The 16,074-nt window shown below is 49.0% G+C and overlaps 1 protein-coding gene across 5 annotated transcripts in view; it reads left to right on the top strand.

Annotated features, from left to right (window-relative positions):
- Positions 1 to 15,621, top strand: part of CACNA1F (calcium voltage-gated channel subunit alpha1 F) — a 65,139-nt gene extending 49,518 nt beyond the window's left edge. For all 5 annotated transcript variants that reach the window (XM_077921040.1, XM_077921042.1, XM_077921039.1 and 2 more), the window contains 16 exons: positions 607 to 735; positions 971 to 1,036; positions 1,553 to 1,644; positions 1,883 to 2,042; positions 3,233 to 3,360; positions 4,486 to 4,582; positions 4,795 to 4,897; positions 6,452 to 6,553; positions 7,539 to 7,669; positions 7,781 to 7,900; positions 10,012 to 10,235; positions 10,351 to 10,491; positions 11,139 to 11,302; positions 13,087 to 13,199; positions 13,361 to 13,666; positions 14,939 to 15,621. In XM_077921040.1, the coding sequence (XP_077777166.1) occupies positions 607 to 735; positions 971 to 1,036; positions 1,553 to 1,644; positions 1,883 to 2,042; positions 3,233 to 3,360; positions 4,486 to 4,582; positions 4,795 to 4,897; positions 6,452 to 6,553; positions 7,539 to 7,669; positions 7,781 to 7,900; positions 10,012 to 10,235; positions 10,351 to 10,491; positions 11,139 to 11,302; positions 13,087 to 13,199; positions 13,361 to 13,666; positions 14,939 to 15,250 (2,388 nt within the window). In that variant the 3' untranslated portion in view covers positions 15,251 to 15,621. The remainder of the gene's footprint in view (positions 1 to 606; positions 736 to 970; positions 1,037 to 1,552; positions 1,645 to 1,882; positions 2,043 to 3,232; positions 3,361 to 4,485; positions 4,583 to 4,794; positions 4,898 to 6,451; positions 6,554 to 7,538; positions 7,670 to 7,780; positions 7,901 to 10,011; positions 10,236 to 10,350; positions 10,492 to 11,138; positions 11,303 to 13,086; positions 13,200 to 13,360; positions 13,667 to 14,938) is intronic.
- The last annotated feature ends 453 nt before the right edge of the window (positions 15,622 to 16,074 follow it).

Genomic DNA, 16,074 nt, shown 5'->3' with positions numbered 1-16,074 from the left:
CTGAGCCAGAAGGATCTTCCATACGTGGGTGGGTTCAGTTCAGGAGTGAAGAACTTCAGGCTCAAGTGCTAAGCATGCCCCTCCAGACCCATCCTGGCCATGCCCTCTGCCCCCACTGGCCTTGCTTTGCACCACAAGCCTTTTTGCCTGTCTGGAATGTGTCATTGAGCTCTGATCATGCCTCTTGCTGCTCTGGATGGAGGGTAGAAAGGCATGCCTGAGTGGGTGCAGAAACTAATCTACTGTACAAAAGCAAAATTTGCATTTGTTGCCTTCCCAATTTTGCTCTTGATACAGGCGCCAGCATGCAGCCCCTGGAAGGTTGCCTAGAACAGAATGTGGCCCTGGGCCTGAGAAAGGCCTTTTGCATCTGCTGTGCACCAAGTTGCGTGTAGCATGTCTATACATCATACAGGAGTGGCGGGGAACCTGTTGCAGCCCTCCAGCTTCTATCATCCCTGAGCTGTAGCCATGAGGACCAGGGTTGCTGGGAGTGGAGTCTATCAATATCTGGAGGGCCACGATCCCTCATGCCTGACTTGCATGGAGTTCTTTGTTGTCGTCATGCGGGTGCTGCCAACCTGACTTCTCTCTCTGCCTCCACAGAGCTCGGAGGACAGCTCTCGCATCTCCATCACCTTCTTCCGCCTCTTCCGTGTCATGCGCCTGGTCAAGTTGCTCAGCAAAGGCGAGGGCATCCGCACCCTGCTCTGGACCTTCATCAAATCCTTCCAGGTCAGTGGGATTTCCTGGGATGTGGCCTTTCCCTCCCACAGTAGATCAAAGCATGCAGTGCTCCATCCAACACATAGGGAGGAGAAGAGCATGCTAGAGAAATGCTGAGCACAAACAGAAGCATCCTTTATAGGCTGTGCTGTGTACTGGGCTAAACCAGGCATGTCTGAGCCTGGTAGCTGGGTGGGGGGGGGTCCAGTACTCCCAGTTCACTCTGTGTTTGTTCAACCTCCAGGCTTTGCCATATGTTGCCCTTCTTATTGCCATGATCTTCTTCATCTACGCAGTCATCGGTATGCAGGTGAGCAGACAGAACCTCCCCTACTGCTCTCCAAGCTTGCCGAGAAGCAAATTAATTCATGCCACAATTTGTGTGCTATGAGTGGGCTTTGCCTTTATTGTGCAAGTGGCTCTGGGTGCATCATGTGTGTGGGTACATGCTTTAAGAAAAGGGACACCCAGCACACTTACTTATACATGCACAAACACATGTGCATGCCTGCTATTCCAGCTGGAGTACTGCATAGGATTCTGTAGCGTTCAGGATGAATGAGTGATGTCTGTGAGAAACATGAAGTGGGCTTTCGCTTATCACCACATACAGGAAGGCCTTGGACCTGGTCCAGTGCTGTAAGCACCATCCTGCTTCCTGTCATAGTTCTAGCTGTGTGGTGCTGGTGCAGTTTCATTCTCCACTCTTTTATAGGAGAGGAGGGCTTAATGGTTTGTATTCCAGTTTGCTTCACAGAGATTCTGCAGCTGGAATCTGTTCATGACATCTTGGCATGGCTCTGAGAGTGCTTTCCTTGCCTTTCAGACCTTTGGCAAAGTGGCCATGCAGGACGGTACGCCAATCAACCGCAACAACAACTTCCAGACCTTCCCGCAGGCGGTGCTGCTGCTCTTCAGGTGCCTCTTTGCAAAAGTATTTCTGCATTTAACAACTTAAGCCCATTTTAAGACCTTCTGGTGGTCCCTCAGTGTGTGGAACCAGTGAGCTGACTGAAAAAAACAGGAGCCCCTGAGGAATAATAACATCTTCCTAAGTGCCCCCGCAGCAAAGCTTCTGCCCCTTTCCCACAGGTGCCTCAGTCCTTAGCCCAAGTGGGTGGCTTTCACCATGTTCTTTCCACCTCTCTCCCTCCAGGTGTGCAACAGGGGAAGCCTGGCAGGAGATCATGCTGGCCAGTTTGCCTGGCAAGCGCTGTGACCCCGAGTCCGACTATGAGCCTGGCGAGGAGTTCACTTGTGGCAGCAACTTTGCCATTGTCTACTTCATCAGCTTCTTCATGCTCTGCGCCTTCTTGGTGAGACTCTGCAGCAGACTTCCCTCTGCTCTCTTCCGCCTCAGCCAGTTCCAGAAAAACAGATGCCAATCCTGCTTTGCAAAGCCAGACTCCCAGTTGTAGCCAACATGTGAATGGCCTTGTTTGCACCAGGCAGTGGGCCATTTCCCAACCTTGGTCCCTGAAAGCCAAAGTGGGCATTGCATCGGGAATGGGCAGAATGTTTTTGGTTTCCTTTAAGGGAGAGCTCCTGCTCTCCATTAAAGCTTAACCCTTTACCTCCCTGCCATTTGTCCTCTCAAAATTCTCCTCCTCATCTCTTGGTTGCTTTCTTATCTGTCCTTGCCCAGAGATCTCAAAATGTTTCTGCTACGGCTCTGCTTAGCCAATGTGCAAGAGAACGACAGTGCAGGGGGAACAGCAAAGTGCCTCAGTGTGTGCCTTACACCTTTCGGTGGTATCCCTGTACCAGCACTAAATCTTAGGCAGATGGTCTATGCCACATTTAACCCATTTTTTTCACCACTGCCTCTAGCTGGCACTGGGCATTCCCATGCCATGCTTAATTGCTAACACTATGACTCATCATAACCATCTTCTGACATGAAGGTTTTCCTCACCAATCCTAAACATGTGGATTGACGGAAATGGGCTTTGCCCATGCTCTCATGCGCTCTCCTCATAAGAACAGAAGAACCTGCTGGATCAAGCCAATGGCCCCTCTAGCTCAGCATCAGCAGGTGCCTGGGGGAAACCAGGGAGCAGAACGTGAGCATAAGAGCAGCCCTCTCGCCTCCCGTGGTTGCAGAAGCACTGCCATCTCCAGCTATGGAGGCAGAGCATGGCCACATTGGCTAGTAGCCATTGATAGCCCTCTCAACTGTGAATCCTCTTTTAAAGCCATTCCATCCAGGGGAAGTGAGTTCCATAGTCCAACTGTCTGAAGAAGGACTTTCATTTATCTGTCCTCAACATGGTGCTACTTGTGCACATTCCAACACTGAGTCAACATTGAGCTCAGTTTATGAGCTCTGATTCATGGAAAGCCTTCCAATGGTGGCTACAACTCAAAAGACACTTACTTGGGAGTAAGTCCTAGTGATCTTGATATCAGAGGAACAGGCTGTTTGCCTCTGAGGTCTTGCTCTCCTTGCCTCTCATGGGCTCTTTGGGTGCATTCACTGACCTTCACTCCATTTCACCTCTTCTAGATCATCAACCTCTTTGTTGCTGTCATCATGGATAATTTTGACTATCTGACCCGGGACTGGTCCATTCTGGGTCCCCACCATCTTGATGAATTCAAGAGGATCTGGTCAGAGTACGATCCAGCTGCCAAGTAGGAGACACATGTCTTTCTTCTGCAATTACAGTAACTACTTACATGGAAATGCAATGGAATGTTGCGATCATCCAGAAATTCTGGAACTTTCCACTAGGGGCAGCAGAGAGAAGTTTTGTCCTTCTCCTGGTTTATAGTTCCATTTGCAGAGGTCCCGTGATACAATATCTTGAAATCTCAGGCAATAAGAGGGGTGTTATTTTAACATTTTTGCCGGTGTAATTGTGTGCCACAAGGGGCACTAAACAGCAGGACCATCTTAAGCATATCTGGCGCCGTGGTGCAATGCTCCCTCCGGTGCTCCGGCGCTGCTGGCGGAGCTGGAGGAGGCAAGCAGCGGCTAGAGGGCGGCTTCTCCGTCGGGGAAGAGGTGGAGGCTGGACACGGCACCTCCCGACTCAGCTGACCACTTCGTGCTGCGGTGGCCACGGCAGACGGAGGCTCCGGGCGTGGCGCTGCTTCGGCGTGGCATGGCAGAGGCAGGCGAGGGCGGCGAGCTGATGCCAGGGGGTGCCGTGTCCAGCCTCTGCCTCTTTCCTGGCGCACTCCAGAACTTGGTGCCCTGGCGCCCCGTGCCACTAGCCTTTATGGGTAAGATGCCCCTGCTAAACAGTGTACTTGGACCTGTCACTTCCTGACCCAGAGAAGCAGAGCTGGAGGAGAGCAATGGCTCTGCTTCACATAGTTCACATAAGGAACAGGGGTCTTTTCTAGGCCCTGGCTAGTCTGCCACCACTCATAGTCCCATTGAGGGAGGCAGCACCCCACCTATCCCACAGCTCCTTACAACCCACTTGAGATGCCAATGTGGTGCAGTGGTTAGAGTGTTGGACTAGGACTTGGGAGACTAGGGTTCAAAACCCCATTTGGCCCTGAAGCTCCCCTTGGAGTCAGTCACAATTGCTGTGGGGATTAAATGAGGAAGGGAAGAACCACGTACACCACCTTGAGCTCCATGGAGAAAAGAGTAGAATATAAATGCAGTAAATAATAGAATCACAGAATTCTAGAGTTGGAAGGGACCCTGAGGACCATGTAGTTCAACCCCTGCAATGCAGGAATATGCAACTGTCCCTTACAGGGATCAAACCTGCAACTAATAAATAAGTTCTCTTCCTCCAGGGGCCGCATCAAGCACCTTGATGTAGTGACTCTACTACGCCGGATACAGCCTCCGCTGGGTTTTGGGAAACTCTGCCCCCACCGAGTAGCTTGCAAGGTAATCTCAAGGGGCCCACCTGAGTGTGACTCCTGGGTTCTCACTTCCTAGGAGAACATCGTGGCCGGGTTCTAGCTCCAGAGCCTATCAGTCCTCATGGGTTCCCTTGGAGGACTTTATGAAGGGAATGAGGTGGGTGGGGCTACAGTAGAGAGGTAGCTGGGGAGGACAGGTGACAAGGATTCTTGCTTTTAATTCATTTGTCTCTGCAGAGGCTGGTGGCTATGAACATGCCCCTGAACTCAGATGGAACTGTCACCTTCAATGCCACTCTCTTTGCCTTGGTGAGGACATCCCTCAAGATCAAAACAGAAGGTGAGGTACAAGACCGTTCTCATGGCGCTTGTCCTCAGTATATGCAGAATTGTTACTAGCTGATGAGAAAGAACATTTTATACTCTCCGGGAATGATGTTTTTTCTCCAAGCACGTAACTGGATTTATGCAAATCCACTTGCCCAGTTGCTAGTAGCAACTGCAACTCCCATCTTATGCCACACACCTAGCCGAAATACTCCTTCCCTGGAAATCCACAGAAGAGAAAGTGGAAAGTTAGAAACTTCTCTCCTTTCCTGCTAGGCTTTTGCAGGATTGTGGAAAGAAATACCTTGAAAGGGTCAATGGTGGCCACAAATAAAGCGGGCTATTCAGCCAAACTCTGCAGACCCTACATTCCAAATTCCAGGGCTAAGACCCAGCATTAAAAATACGATCTGGTCCCAAAGCTTCACTTCACCTTCCCCACCTCCTGCAACTGTCCTTTGGGTCAGGCCAGAAGGCCTTGCTTCAGCCACCTCCGGTTTCCACTGCCCCACCTTCACCCCACTCCGCTTTGGCTTGGACCCCCACCCACCCACCCTATGCGCACCTCGTTGTTCACAAGGCACCCCCAGTGGTGACCCTGGGCATTTGTTTGTTTGCTTGCTTGTTATTCATTATCTTTGTATTGGGATTGCTCATCCAATCAAATTTCTTACATACCGTAATTTATAAAGGTAAAGGTACCCCAGACTGTTAGGTCCCGTCGCGGATGACTTTGGGGTTGTGCGCTCATCTCACTCTATAGGCTGAGGGAGCCAGCGTACAGCTTCTGGGTCATGTGGCCAGCATGACTAAGCCACTTCTGGCAAACCAGAGCAGCGCACGGAAATGCTGTTTACCTTCCCGCCAGAGTGATACCTATGTATCTACTTGCACTTTGATGTGCTTTTGAGCTGCTAGGTGGGCAGGAGCAGGGACCAAGCAATGGGAGCTCACCCCGTTGCGAGGGTTCGAACCGCCGACCTTCCGATTGGCAAGCCCTAGGCTCAGTGGTTTAGACCACAGCACCACCTGCATCCCTTTACATAATTCAAATAGACAACAAAATACAAAACACAATAAAAAAAACATTTTAAAAGGCACAAAAATGCAGCAAGAAACATAACTGACTAGAACATATTCCACAGAACAGCTGCCTAACCACGGAAGCAGGCAATAGGGGTGATCTGTGGGGGGCATTTGTCACCTCCCCCCCCCCCAGTCATATGTATAGATGGAGGATGGAGAGAATCATGTAAGCAGGACTAGTTCAGTGGAACAGCCATTGCAAGGACTTGGGCTTGAGCTGCAGGGCCCTGAGGAGTCACAGGCAAACCCCAGAGTGCGCTGCAAGGGCACGGATTGGTGCCAAGGCATTACTGTAACCCCCTAATGCAGGAATCTAGAAGAGGGGTTTTGTTCGGATCCACCCCACAAACTTAAAGCACATTTAAAGGATTTGGGGAATTGTAGCTCTGTTGGGCGTAAACTATACTTCCCAGGTTTTTGTGGGCGAGCCATGTGCTTTCAATGTGTGGTGTGGTCCTCATTCTCCCCCCCACTCTTGTAGGAGACCTGGATGTGGCAAATAAGGAGCTTCGTGCTGTAATCAAAAAGATCTGGAAGCGGACCAAGCCCAAAATCCTGGATGAAGTTATTCCTCCACCAGAAGGTCAGTGCCCCTTTGTCCTAGCAACTGGACTCTGTCCCATCCCCACTGCCCAGAGATAAAAACTGAACCAAGCACTCTTGGCTTTCCATCCAGAACCTACTCTGAGTCCCATTTAACTGAGTGCTGGTTTGCTCTCAGGGCTGGTCCAAGCACTGAAGTAATCTCTAGGTTGCTTAGGGCATTGTTGTGTAGCAACCGGAGGTGGCATCTGCTTTACCTTCTGAGGGCCACCTTGGCAAGTTCAACAAAGGATAAAGAAAGGAAGCTTGGAAGATATGGTTCTGTAGTGATACTTGGGATTCCTGCAGCAATGACGCAAGGAGTTCAGTGGACCTAGGGGACTGGGAGAGCACTGCAGCTTGGCAAGCATCCTGGAGAGTATTGAGTGTTTGCAGAGCACCAAGTAAGTGATCTACAGCAGGCACCGGGCAAAACCACACCGTGCTTTAATGTGTCCTACCCACATGCCTCCAGAGTATCAAGAGAAATGGGGAAGTCAGAGGCTGTGTTGGCTTGATGGGCACTTTCAGCAATCATGGACCTTGGAGCAGGTGCCAGTCTTGCCCATTGCCAGCCCTGTTTATGAAGGATCTTGCATATATGAAGAATTTTGCAATAATAATAATAATAATAATAATAAATTATTTATACCCAGCCCATCTGGCTGGGTTTCCCCAGCCACTCTGGGGGGAAATAAAGTCATATTGTATTTGGCGCAAGATGGAGATCATCTTTGGGGAAAATAGACCTTCAGATTGGCAGAACCGCCATGTTAATCTGTTTCAGAGGAAATAAAGCAGGGGCTCCTGTGGCACCTTCAAGACTGCCACCATAAATTAAGGTTGTACTCTTTAAGATGCCATAGGACACTGTGACCTTTAAAAACTAGCCCACCTATTCCATGGAGCTTTTTGGAAATACAGATGTTCCAAAAAACAAGCCACAGATTCCTAACAAGAGTGCACTTAACGTCTTCCCTTGGCAGAGGAGGAGGTCACTGTTGGAAAGTTCTATGCCACATTCCTGATCCAGGATTACTTCCGTAAATTCCGTAAGCGGAAGGAGAAAGGAATGCTTGGTCCAGATGGCTCCCCAAGCAACTCCACTGCCTTGCAGGTGAGTATCCCTGTTTTGCTGTGGGCCTCCTAGCTGCTCTAATGAACAGAGAATGCAACATGGATACCAGGCTGGCTGATCCTGCTGCTTTGGTGCTTCTCTCCCATTCAGGCTGGGTTGAAAAGTTTGCAAGATCTGGGGCCTGAGATCCGCCGGGCCATGTCCTGTGACCTGGAAGAAGAGGAGGAAGCTGAGGAAACTGTGTGTGAGGAGGAAACCGTGACGTATAAGGTGAGCCTTTGGTCTAGTTTTCTCTGAGTGAGTTAACCTCCATCTGGAGTGCACCACTTTGGACTGAACATATGGAAGAATCATATGACTGAATGCTACTCCATATCAAAACATTCCCTGCACCTGGAAAACACATGTTAGGAAGAATGCTAAAGTAGAATTCTTCTTTCTGGACATACTAGTTTTCTACCTGTTGGGATTTCTCTTTTTAACAGAGCAGAATTCAGTCATGGCAGCTCCCATGGTACAGCCCAAATATAGGTTCATCACCTCAGTGATGCCTCCTCTTTGCCCACTAATTGAGCAGGGCAGAAAAGCAGACAGAGTATTGGTTATCATGGACCACTACCATAGGGATAACTGATAGCTGGGAAACACTGGCCTGCAAGCACTCCAGCTGGAGAACAGCCTTGACCAAAGGTGTCATGGACTTTGAAGAAGCTTGAACTTAGGACGAAAAGGAGAAATGAGCTAAGAGGAAGGCACGCTTGGCAATCCCTCACCATGATCAACTCCTGCCCAGAAACCTCTTTCCCCTCTGTGGATGGACATGTGGATCCAGAATTGACCTCCACTTACAGACTCACTGTTAAGACCGTTTTCATGGAAGACAATCGTACTTGGCTACGAGTGATCGCCAGAGAGGAAGATTACCATAGGGCCAAAAACATTGTCCACTGGAGTTCAGAAGGGACATTTCACTCCACGTTCACAGTAGTTATTATCAAATCTCAGGTTGGGAAATAATTTTCTAGAGGTGGAGCACATGGAGCAGCTCAGTGAGGAAGGCAGTGGATTAATAGCCACCAGGGGCCTCCTTGCCAGTTGCCAGGAAATCTATAGAAGAGATAGATGAAGTTAGACAAAGCCTAGACAATGTGAGAAATCCACGGCCTTCCAGACATTGATGAAATGCGCCTCCATCACTCTTGTTTATTAGGCCCTAATGGCTGGGGATGGCTGCTTTAACTCAAGGCACTGCATAGTCTCTTGTTTCCTCTTGGTTTTAATTTTGTTTGCTACCACCCTCCATTCAAACTAAAGGATGACAAATTAATATTTACTGTATATAAACTTCCAGAACTGTATTCTATTCAATTATTATGATAGAGTGTCATAGTATATCTAATTAGCAGATTTGAAAATAATTTACAGAATTGTTTTACGTAAAAAGTGATGGAGAGCAAATTCTTTTGAAAGGTAAATCCTGGTTTCTGCTCTTTCAACCACCTTCCCAGAGAGCTTAGTGTGGAATGCCAAATTGGAAATGTTTCCACTAACCAGTTCTCCACTGCTTTTCCACGCCCCTTGTTCTGTTCCCAAATTGGAAAAGGCTGCAACTGAATCGCTGAGAGAACAGATGTGTGTACAATATGTTGTTCCAAATTCCAGAAGAGAAGAAATTACAAAGGTTGTGAGAGATTTGGAGGAAGGAAATAAGAATTATTTCTGCAAAGTTGTAAAGTGCTCATGGCTTGTCAATACCGACTCCAGAAGCTCAGGCACTTTTGTGCTGACAGAAACCTGTGACCACCCCAGCACTTCCGCAGGCGCAATGGTATTGAAAGCATGGTTGCATATAATTGCAGCAATAGCATCATGAGAACAAATCATGATGAATGCTCAATAAAAAAAAGATGTCTGGAAAGGCACAGAGGGTTGCTCATAGCCCAAATTCCCATTATAAAAGGGAAGCTGCCTCTGGCTGGGGTAGCCAGAGAACATTAGCCTTGTTCTCAGCATGGCATCTCTCTGGCATCCCTATATCAGGGCTGGAGATTTGCACTGGAAGTCATAAAGAAAAGCCAGTTCAACTTCATATTAGAGCTGCAAGTCAGGATGGTCCAGGCAGTGAAGGAGAGAACATCGGAGGGCAGAGGAGCCTCAGAAGGGAAGAGCTGGCAGAATGCAAATTTGAGGAAGAAAGAATATGCATAAGTGGTCCGGAGCTGGAGAGATGAAGGAGATCAAAGTTCACACATTCATATTTTAAACAAGCAGCCAGATTTTGTGCTGCAGACCTTCAGTGCTCCTGTAATGTGTGAAGTGATCTGAGGGCAGCAATGGACTGTTGGTTTTTATGACATGCCCAGGCTTCTCTCTTCCCACAGAGCTCTGAGGCGTTGTATGGCAGTGCGCCTGACCACCACGTCACAGCTGCTTCACCAGACGGGGAGAACAAGACTCTGATGAATGGCCTTGTGGGCTCCCGGCACCCCTCAAGCGTCAGCCTCTACCACATGACTAATGGACCAACCCACTATGAGGAGAACGTTGGGGGCAATGATGAACCTGCTGAACTGCCCAACATCCCCACCCGGCGCAGGATGAGCAGGTGCTGGCCAGGATGAGGTCCTGGGCTTGTGGGGGAAGGAAGAGTGTGGTGTGGCTGAGTGGGGAGGCAGGAGCCAGGATTCCAGAGTTCCTTACAGCCCTCTGTACCTCTTCAGGCGGAGCTCTGATAGCAGCGGCATCCCGCCTACAGTGCATGAAGAAGCCACACACACCGAAGACTACAGGGAGGACACCTCAGTGGAGCAGGGATACTATAGCCGGGAAGAGGACTCTGAGAGCCTGGCCTCCCGTGACAGGTAAGAGTCAGGTCCTGAGACAGAACAGAGCAACTTTGGACACGGCCCTGGCCTTATTTGCAAGTTGCCATAACAAAATGACTGCTTCCCTGTAGTCCAGTTCCACATTGTTCCAGTTAACATCTCAGTGGAGGAATAATGTGGCATCTTCTGCTGCAATCCTGCTCCTTCATGCAGAAGTCAAATAGTAAAGAATCACATAATTTCCTCCTTCCGCGGTACATAACTATGTGAAAGGGGCATCTGGACCCAATGTCGCCACTGAGGGACAGCATAGACATTGGTGTCTTTATGATATATGGCCCTCATTGTTGAAGGGCCACAGTCTGTGGACAGTAAATGATTGTGGCAAATCTCAACACCAGGAAGAAATTCCTCACAGTGCAAACTGAGAGTGGAACAGACTGCCTCGGTTGGTAGTGGTGGACTCTTCATTTGAGGTTTTGTTGACCACCTGCCATAGTGGATTTCCTGAACTGGCAGAGGGTTGGATTTGATGGCCTTTTCAAATCCCTTCCAGGCGTTTGCTTCCTTGGGGCCGGCATGCTCACTCAACGCTGAGGCTGCAAAGAACGAGGGTTCCAGGGCCATTAGGAACGAAGGCTGTTTTGTCATTCACTGACTTGTGTGCTTTCTTCCCTATGCAGGCAGCCCTGTCTTCACACTCCTCAGCCCCATCGTCGTCGTTGGGACAACAGCTATGGCGGCTCTTTGCCTCTCCCCTCCCGGCGCCTCAACAATGGGATGGTTAATGGCATGCTGGATGGGAGGCAACCCAAGCGCAGGCGCCTCCTGCCTCCCACACCCACAGGTCAGGATGACAAGGAACTTGGGTTACCTGGGCAAGTGACTCTGGGAGTGCGTAAATGGAGGAGGGCTGGATTGCATGCCTCCCCTGGGTCACAAATACACCCCCTTTTTAAATACAGTGGTACCTTGGGTTACATACGCTTCAGGTTACATATGCTTCAGGTTACAGACTCCACTAACCCAGAAATAGTACCTCAGGGTAAGAACTTTGCTTCAGGATGAGAACAGAAATCGTGCTCCAGTGGCGCGGCGGCAGCTGGAGGCCCCATTAGCTAAAGTGGTGCTTCAGGTTAAGTACTTAACCCGAGGTACCACCGTATATGCTGCGGAGTCAAGAAGAAAAGCTTTTCATAGACAGTACTTCTTCAGACTTTAGTTCAAACTTTGGTTCAAAGTTCTCCTGGGAGTGGGTGGGTAGCTTCTTGCAGAGAGAAAGCTAGCAGGGAGAAGTCTTCTGTCAGAATGCAGCTATTTTATGCACAGGGAGTTTTCTTCATGAGAGGAGCATTTAAACACTGATAGAGTTACATGCTTGATGGATCGGGGGAATGCTGTGGACATAGAGAATATGGATCAGTAAGGCTTTTGAAAAAGTTCCCCATTATATTATTGCAAGGAAGCTGGTAAAATGGGGGCTGCGCAAGGCAACTGTTAGCTGAATTTGTAGCTGGTTGACTGACCAGTGCTCACTAATGGTTCCTCAGGGTTCGTCCATTTTGGCTCCCGAACGCTGCCAACTGCACTTTGCGAACGTTCTTTGGAAGCCAGATGTCTGATGGGGCTTCCGCAGCTTCCGATTGGCTGCAGGAGCTTCCTGCCTTGGAAGGCGTGCCTTGGTTCCAAATGCTTTGGAGGTCAAACGGACTTCTGGAATGGGTTCCGTTTGACTTCCAAGGTATCACTGTATATATGTAGAGAGAGACGGTATTGCATGACACTCCAATCACCAAGCAATGTGAGATTCCAGGGGTTCTCAACACTTACCCAGGGTTCAATTTATTTGGAATGAGGGGCAGCAGACACACACACACACACACACACACACACACACACACACACACGTGTATCTATCTATCTATCTATCTATCTATCTATCTATCTATCTATCTATCATCTATCTATCATCTATCTATCTATCTATCTATCTATCTATCTATCTATCTATCTATCTGTCCCTCTCTGTCCCTCTCTGGCCTTCTGGCTTCTTCTAGCCAGATCTCACAACTCTTTTCCCTTCTCACTGCCACTCCCAGACAGGTGAGGGAGCAGCGACAGAGCAGCTTCCTCACTTACACTAATGACCCATACTTAGGTGGCCATTACAAAGAACCTGGCCTTGCTATTCCTTGCTGGATCCAGGAATTGGAAGAGACTCAGCCCCGCCCCCCCGCCCCCCCACAACTCACACTACCTCCCTCCAACAACAAGACATTTCCCCCCAGATAGACAAACAAACAACAGGCCTTTTAAACCACTATAGAGTTATTGTCTCTGCTGTGTGTTTTTGTCTTTTTGTCTTTTGTTTGCTTTGCTGTCCTTTCTTCTGTATGTTATTGTGGCGTGAGAGTTTATGTTTCTTGGTGTTTGTTTGTTTTTTAAAAACCTTTTTATAAACATTGTGAGCCCCTCTGAAAACACTGGTGTGTAATGTATCAAATGAACAAACTGTTTGGTGGTTGGTGGGTTCAGCCAAATGCGCTGGTGGGGCAGAGGGCAGCCTCCCCACACTTGTGGCCTCTTATACCTTCTCTGGCCTTCCTTTCCCCACCTCCCTGCTTTTGGTAGGCCGCAAACCAGCCTTCAGCATCCAGTGCCTGCAGCGTCAAGGCAGCTGTGATGACATCCCCATCCCAGGCACCTACCACCAGAATGCGCCACCCTGCCGAGCACGTGCACAGGTAATTCTTGCACGGGGTGTGTGTGTGTGTGTGTGTGTGTGTGTGAGAGAGAGAGAGAGAGAGAGAGAGAGAGAGAGAGAGAGACTTAGTATGTACTTCTGTTCTACTGCTGAGGCCATCCCATCCACTGGCCATCTCACCAACTCTCTCCTTTGTACCAGGGCTATGGCAGCTATGACTCGTGGCACAGTGGCAGCCACTCCTCAACAGCATCCTCACAGTCGTGGGCCACACCACCTAAACGGGGCCGGTTGCTCTATGCCCCACTAATCCTGGTGGAGGAGGATGGGTTGCCAGGGCACAGCTGGGAGAAGAACAGCAACAGCCTTCCGCCCATGTCGCGAGCGCGCTGGTACATGAATGAGCCTGAGCTGCCCTACCGCTCTTATGGCCAGCTGCGTGTGCCCGGCCCACTCAAGCACAGCTACAGCGACAAGCCTGGCAGTGCCGACAGCCTGGTGGAGGCGGTGAGTGCAAGGCAGACTTCTCTTTCTCTGGGATGCAGCTCTTTGGGACCCACCTTCCACTGCCCCCTCATCCCTCCTGCAAGAATAGTTTTTGTCACCCTGAGTGGGGTGGGTGTGGGTGAATCAGTGTTTCTCAAACTTGGACCCCCAGCAGTTGTTGGACTACAACTCCCATCATTCCTGACCACTGATCCTACTAGCTCAGGGTGATGGGAGTTGGGGACCCAAGTTTGTGAAACACTGGTATGTATTTAAATCTTTTTGTTTTCCCTTGGTTACTCAGCCTCATGCAAGTGTGCCTACAACCACACATAAATCCAATGTGGGGGGTGGGGGTGGCAAGTTGTGCCTTCCCTCCAGCTTGTGAACCTTTCTTACTTAAGGATATCAGCAGCCCCAGTATGGAAAGCTCCTCTGGTTTAGTCCTCTGGTATGCTGCTTAGGGCAGAAGAGATTTTATCGCTAGGAGGGTTGTATGTGTGCTGCACTGATAATTATTTCAAATTACATGCCAAATAAAGCCAGATTTTGCAGCCTAAAACCAAAACTGCACATCAGCTGGTGTCATCCTTATTATACAGAGTTCATTCTGGTTCTATAAGCAATGGCAGAATGAGAAAGAGCCAGAGCCTCACTCCTGGCTGCCTTCTAAGGCTGTACTGGGCACAGCTTTACAAGTTGTTTTAGCACATCCCCAACACTGTGCAGGCTAAAATCAGGCATTTGCTTTTAGCAGAAATATGTGATTCTCAAATTACTGGATTTGATATCCATTCTAGTGTTTGGCTTGTGGTATTAAATGTTGGAGGACGGGAAATGAGCAACAGTTTCACCTATGAAATCCACTGGCTCTATTAAGACAGCATGCCAAGCCATGAATTGTGTTATCCATAGTTTACAATCCAAACCATGGTTTGAACTTCCAAATATACAACAGGCTGGCTATGTTTGCTTATTTGGTTTCATAAGTGTGCTCCCACCTCCGTTGTGCAGCAGCTTCTTGAGGCAGAGTGATAACCATAACTATGGTTTGTCAGTTCAGGAATCATCCTAAGCCACAGTGAGCACAAACCATGGTTTTCAAGGTCACTTCAAACCATGATTTCTATTTCCAGTTTGCCAGCTGACAGAAAGCTAGTTTACCAATTTAGACAACATAGGTAAGCTTACTTAACCATGATTTGGTTTGATGTCCAAACTGAGCTACTGACTTGGTTGGTTGTGTGCTGCATAACTTTGACTAGCAGAACCCTTTCATCTTTCTTCTTCCAGGTGCTCATCTCTGAGGGTCTAGGCCTTTATGCACGGGACCCAAAGTTTGTGGCCTTCACCAAGCGGGAGATTGCTGATGCCTGCCACATGACCATTGATGAGATGGAGAGTGCTGCCACAGACCTGCTGAGTCGCAAGGTCCCTGGTAGCGAAAGCAGCGGCCGAGGTAGTGGTGGTCACGCCTTGTACAGCAGCGACGGGGAGCACAGTGGGGCTGGGAGCCTAGGTCCTGTTTACAGCGATGAGGAGCCCTTCCGCTCCCGTGAGGAAGAGGACTTGGGTGACGAGATGGCCTGCGTCACTTCTTATTGACCAGGAAGTGCCCCCTGGCGGGGCACAGAACTGCTGCAGCGAGATACCTAGCACTCTGCAACCTTTGTAGTCTAAAGGCATAGGCTTGCCCAAAGCTGTGCTATGGTGGGAGTGACTGCGGAAAAGAGAGGCCAAAGGATGGGAGACAAAATGCTGCCCTCCCACTGGCTGATACAAAAGCAGCTGCTAGAAACGTTGTCCTACTACTCTCCTGGTTTAGGCAGTCTGCTCCTTGCTGCCCCTTCTCCAGGCTTTTGACTCCTTCCCAGTGGCCCAGAAAGAGAAAGGGACCTCTGGATTTCTTCCTCTGAGCAAGGATTGTGGATTTTGAAGAGGTGGGGGGGGCGGGGTTCCAAGGTGATTAGACAATGTCTTTTTCTATCAGAAGCAATAAAAAGATGCTTTGAAAGATGTTGCTGCCTCTTTATATATATATTATTTTATTCTTATAAGACTATGTGATGCACATCAACCCAAAAAGAAGAAGAGAAGAGAGGCATCACAACATGTTTAGGATTGCTCCCCTATTCATACCCATATTATTCAGCCATAGTATCACATCCAATATGGGGGCTGGCCTTGTGACCAGGGGCTGCTGTCATTTCATCCCATTGTGTCTTTCCACAGAAGTCCAGGCACTGATGGGGGCTGCCAGTCATGTTCCTACCAGCTATGTACATAATAAACCATAGTTGCAGCCTCTAATACTGGACAGAAGGGGGGGGCAATTGAAAAAATAAGGTGTTCTTCTCCCTGAGTTTCCCACTTTTCCTTTTCTTTAACCTCTATCAACTCTTTGTAGAATAAGGTGTTTCATAAATGCG

This window comes from Podarcis muralis, chromosome 17, assembly GCF_964188315.1.
Source record: "Podarcis muralis chromosome 17, rPodMur119.hap1.1, whole genome shotgun sequence".
Lineage (NCBI taxonomy): Eukaryota > Metazoa > Chordata > Lepidosauria > Squamata > Lacertidae > Podarcis > Podarcis muralis.
The sequence above is the reverse complement of the archived record's forward strand: the minus strand, read 5'-3'. Positions and strand labels throughout refer to the sequence as shown.